This window comes from Zingiber officinale, chromosome 3A (genome assembly GCF_018446385.1).
Source record: "Zingiber officinale cultivar Zhangliang chromosome 3A, Zo_v1.1, whole genome shotgun sequence".
NCBI lineage: Eukaryota > Viridiplantae > Streptophyta > Magnoliopsida > Zingiberales > Zingiberaceae > Zingiber > Zingiber officinale.
Window position 1 is genome coordinate 27,734,808 of NC_055990.1, and position 4,174 is coordinate 27,738,981.

A 4,174-nucleotide genomic window follows, 5' to 3' on the forward strand; every position below is an offset into this window, starting at 1 on the left:
CCTCATATCGCAATTTCAATGACGCCATCACATTGTTATATGGTATCGGAACCACAAAGAAGCAAGCATGCATCAGTTGATTCAAATTTGCTTCTATATTCCTCATGTTCTGGTCATGAATCAAGCAGAGATTGCCCCTTTTAATTGAATTTGGGATGTTCATAGGTAGAGAAGATAGTGAAGTTTTGTGTATGAACTGCTTTATATCTTATATTATTTTAATTATTTTCTCATCTTAGTTTTCATTTTATCTCTCCCTTAATTAGTGAATCCTTGTAAGCTTATTATGCATTGTCTTGGTGGAACAATATTGATGTCTTGAGTACCCATCTCTAGCAGCTTGTGAAACAACAGAAATTAGGAATATAATGGGGATAAAAAAAGATGGAAATTATTCCAAGCTTTATTTGAGAATATATTAGATTGGAGTAATTTGTACTTTTCTTTTTCTTTAGGAAAAGTTATTTCTTGAAATTTTCTTTGCATAGATGGCAAATTATTGGGATGATAATTCCATTTGTTACGGCATGAAGTGTAAATTATGATCCATGAATATCACAAAAATGTCAAAGTCACTAAATGGCAAAGAGACTGAGAAAGGTATACATTTAAAAAACCTTCCTCTTGCTATGGAACAAACCATTTGAAGAGCCAAGTATTGGAGATGGTAGGACACCGAAGTAGGTAATGAACGATAGGTACGAACAGCTGAAGGCTACATAGATCTTGAACCAAATAGATGAGAAAAATGTCAAGTAGATGAAAGTGCTTGTTGAAACTATTACCGTGAAGAATTTCACCAAGAACCCCCATGTAGAAATGTCTCCTTCAGTTCCTTGATTAGGGAAATGCCCATGAGTTGTAAAATCTGATAAGAGTTGATCCTTAAACTTGAATCTATCAATCAACCAATTAGCTACTTCATTTTCTGATGTCGGAATCTCACATAGGGGAGCACGTCGAACATGAATATGGACTTCAGAAGGATCCACGCCAAAGAGATTATCGGTAAGAGTTGGACAGCGATGTTTGTAGCCAATGGTGATATCATATACTGCATACAACCAGCATCATTGTTATGGATGAACAGAGACATGAATGATAAGAGCGGAATTAGGAAAAAAAAAACACTTCTGAAAGGCTGGTAGAAACTTCAGTGTAGCCAAAAGATTGGATTAATAAGAGCAATTTACCTGCATCTAAGGAATTTCTTAAAGCTTCCAAACATGCAAAGAATCCCTTCGTCTTTGGAATGAGAACATTTTTGAGAATAGGTAAGCCATTCTCAGCTGCAAACTGTTGGCTCTTTATGCATTTCTTTTCACTGGGAGACACAGAGAGACCTGTCAGTACTAGCTTCAAAATTCCTTCAGGTATGATATTAACTAGAACAGGAAGATTATATTTAATGAAATACTCTGTAAGTTTCGATTGGATTGTGACAATTCTTAAGGTTGATTCATCACTAGGGAAACCAATATTACTAAGATTAAAAAAAAGTGCATCACATGCGTTTCTGAACTTTTAGCAAGTGGCAGAAGACATGTAAAGGAACATTACGTATAGTCTGTGCCCTCAGGAAAAACAACAAGCCACAGAGGATCGCGAGGATCTTTAAGACTTGAAAGCTTCTCATGCATGATTGATTCATCAATTTCCCAGTTTCTCTCCACTGCAATGAATTCAAAGATGTGAAATCCCCAGCCAAATATAGGCAACTTCATCAGACTGCTCTTAAGAACATACTTCAAGAATCCCAAGCGGCCCTTCCTCAAGGCAAGATCCCACAAATACATCCAGTCAACCTCAGTTCTGTGGTTAGCAAAGACCAAAACTCTCTCTTTCATTGGCAATCTTTCACCAGAAAAAACCACCTTAGTTTTATTTATTTTCTCAAATAGAAAGGGCCAGAGGGATAACCATGTAGCAAAGAGAAAGGAAGTTGATTTCCTACTGTAGTGCATGCTGAAAAGCCGGAGAAAGAGAGTGGTCACAGGGGCCCAATAAACAATCATCATAAAAGCAGTCGAAAGCAATATTATTAAGCACACCACACCCCTTATAATCCTCATAGTTGTCAGAGGACGGTGTCTCGGTTGGTCTTTCAATATGGCAGGCTCACAAATGTTCCTCTCTTTCTTGATTTCATTCAAATTTTCACCTCCTGAGGAGGTACAATGGTTAATACTTGACATGTTTCTGAAATCTTTCTTAATGTCTAAATACCCAGGAAATTGATGATCCTCATAGTATAAACATAAGCATTTGAATATCCAAGTTAAATTTCATTCAATGAACGGCAGAGACATTGATCTGAAGACCCACTGATGCTGCAAAAGGAAACCTGTGCATGAGCAAAGAATACATGTAAGAACATCAATTCAAACTGGACACAACTTTTCACATGACATAATCTTTAACCCAGCGTATTAAAACTACTAATCTTTCTCCCATACTTTGTAATAATACAGTATCCCTTAAAAGTATTAGTTATGTGAACATACAATATTAGTATCGGCTAGAAATTTCAGGCGTTCTGCTACATAACTACAATGAGGAAACATGCTGCATTTTCATTTGTAAAAACTAGACATATAATTTCTCCTTCCATTTTCACAGTATGGACAAGTAATTGCTCCGTCGTCAATTTGTAAATGAAGATGCAACAATTGGTCACGACAATCCATCACGACTTACTCAAATGAAGAAGAAAAAATCTTCCCAATTCCTCACACAAGATTTGACAATAAAGAACATAGGGTGTTTTTGTAGGGCGGATCTGGTGGCGACTCCTGAAAACCTAGGTCAGACAAAAATTCAGAGTAGAGCTCCATGTTACTCTTCACTGCTGAAATCCTAGCCTAGTTCTGTTCTGCCACTCCAAGATGCCACCTTTACAACCCTGAATCCATTAACCAGCCCTACACCCTTTACAACCCTGAATCCATCAACCACCCTAGAGATCCAGGACCAATCGCAAACCACTGCATGATCACATCGTCACCACGCGACTCCAACGCATGTTAACATACATTTACCAGTGTAGCATAGATAGAGCTTACTTTTCTCGAAGAAAAAAGTGATGCCAAATTCAAATGAAGCAGATCTGATTAGCGTTAAACAAATTCGAATAGGAAGAACCTGGACAAGTGGCAGCAGAATCCTGTGGAGGCGAATCGGCTAGGCCTGTCGACGAACACGAAGAGAAGCGATGAGAAATTAGTGGTCGAGCAAATCGATGGAGACGGCGGCACATCGAGAGTTACAGCCGTAGAAAAGCCGTTCTCGGCGACTGCGATATATACCTATAATTTCTGAGGAATTTTCGCAATTTTTTAAAGAAAAACATATCAGTGGGCTTTTAAGTTGAGACGTCACCATCAAAAACCTACCTGTGTTCCTATTCAAGAAATCTCGCTTGGGCCCACTACTTATCGAATCATTTACCGGGTATTGCATTAGTTTTCTTGGGCAACGCCAAAAACAGTGTACACAGAAGCATCTAATCGCATCCGAACCGTTGAGCTCCGCCAGAAACAATGTCTTATTTCTACGGACGGTTGAGATTAGAGAGCTAAATCTAATATCATTTTTTAAATGTTTAACGTATTTAAAAAATATATGGATGATCTACTAAGAATAAATCAATGATAAGATTGTTCATCGAATAGGAAATACTTATTGGTTTGAGTTTATCAAAATATTTATTAATTGAATAAATAATATGTTCTTTGTTTTGAATTTTATAATAATTCTAATAATCTACCACAACATTCAAATTATTATGGATTTAAATTTTCTCTATTCTTCCAATTTCAAACAGGAAACTCTTACGATTGATCGTCATACATCCAGGAGGCAATTGCCGACGGCAGCATGCAGAAATGGCTCTACTTACTATACCACGTCCGGTGGAGCTCACCGGCGATACTGAACTGTGCCAGTGTCGAAAGTTCTCTTTAATTAACAATTTTGAAATTGATGTTGGCGATGATTTTGTGTTCTTCATTGGCATGAAGAGATGGAAGAAGAACTTGATTATGCGGCTAATTAAGTCCACGAGTCTTCTTCTTTGAATTTTTTTATACAAGATGTGAAGTGGATTATTTTTTAGCTGTATATATGTCGTCATATAAAAAATCATTGAACAAAGTATTTTTTATTTATTCATTAT

The 4,174-nt window shown here is 37.0% G+C and overlaps 1 protein-coding gene across 4 annotated transcripts; it reads right to left on the minus strand.

The window, feature by feature from the left end:
- Positions 1 to 520: 520 nt before the first annotated feature.
- Positions 521 to 3,308, minus strand: LOC122051570 (probable 1-acyl-sn-glycerol-3-phosphate acyltransferase 5). 4 transcript variants are annotated; one of them, XM_042612766.1, is made up of 5 exons: positions 3,142 to 3,308; positions 1,561 to 2,344; positions 1,194 to 1,324; positions 947 to 1,054; positions 521 to 868 (listed from the first exon to the last, which is right to left on the minus strand). In XM_042612766.1, exons 2-5 carry the CDS (start codon positions 2,193 to 2,195, stop codon positions 609 to 611), a joined length of 1,134 nt encoding a protein of 377 aa, XP_042468700.1. In that variant the 5' UTR covers positions 2,196 to 2,344; positions 3,142 to 3,308; the 3' UTR covers positions 521 to 608. The 4 variants fall into 4 exon arrangements, with proteins under 4 accessions (XP_042468700.1, XP_042468697.1, XP_042468699.1 ...); XM_042612763.1 differs by having other exon boundaries at positions 521 to 1,054; positions 3,142 to 3,305; XM_042612765.1 differs by having other exon boundaries at positions 521 to 1,054; positions 3,063 to 3,155.
- Positions 3,309 to 4,174: the final 866 nt, after the last annotated feature.

Bases quoted from the DNA above. Each gene is read 5' to 3' on its own strand.
- LOC122051570 (XM_042612763.1), bottom strand. From the start codon at position 2,195: ATGTCAAGTATTAACCATTGTACCTCCTCAGGAGGTGAAAATTTGAAT. The intron at 1,325-1,560 runs GTAATGTTCCTT...TGTGTCTCCCAG, and splicing joins CCTGAGGGCACAGACTATAC to TGAAAAGAAATGCATAAAGA. The intron at 1,055-1,193 runs GTAAATTGCTCT...GGTTGTATGCAG, and splicing joins AAGAAATTCCTTAGATGCAG to TATATGATATCACCATTGGC.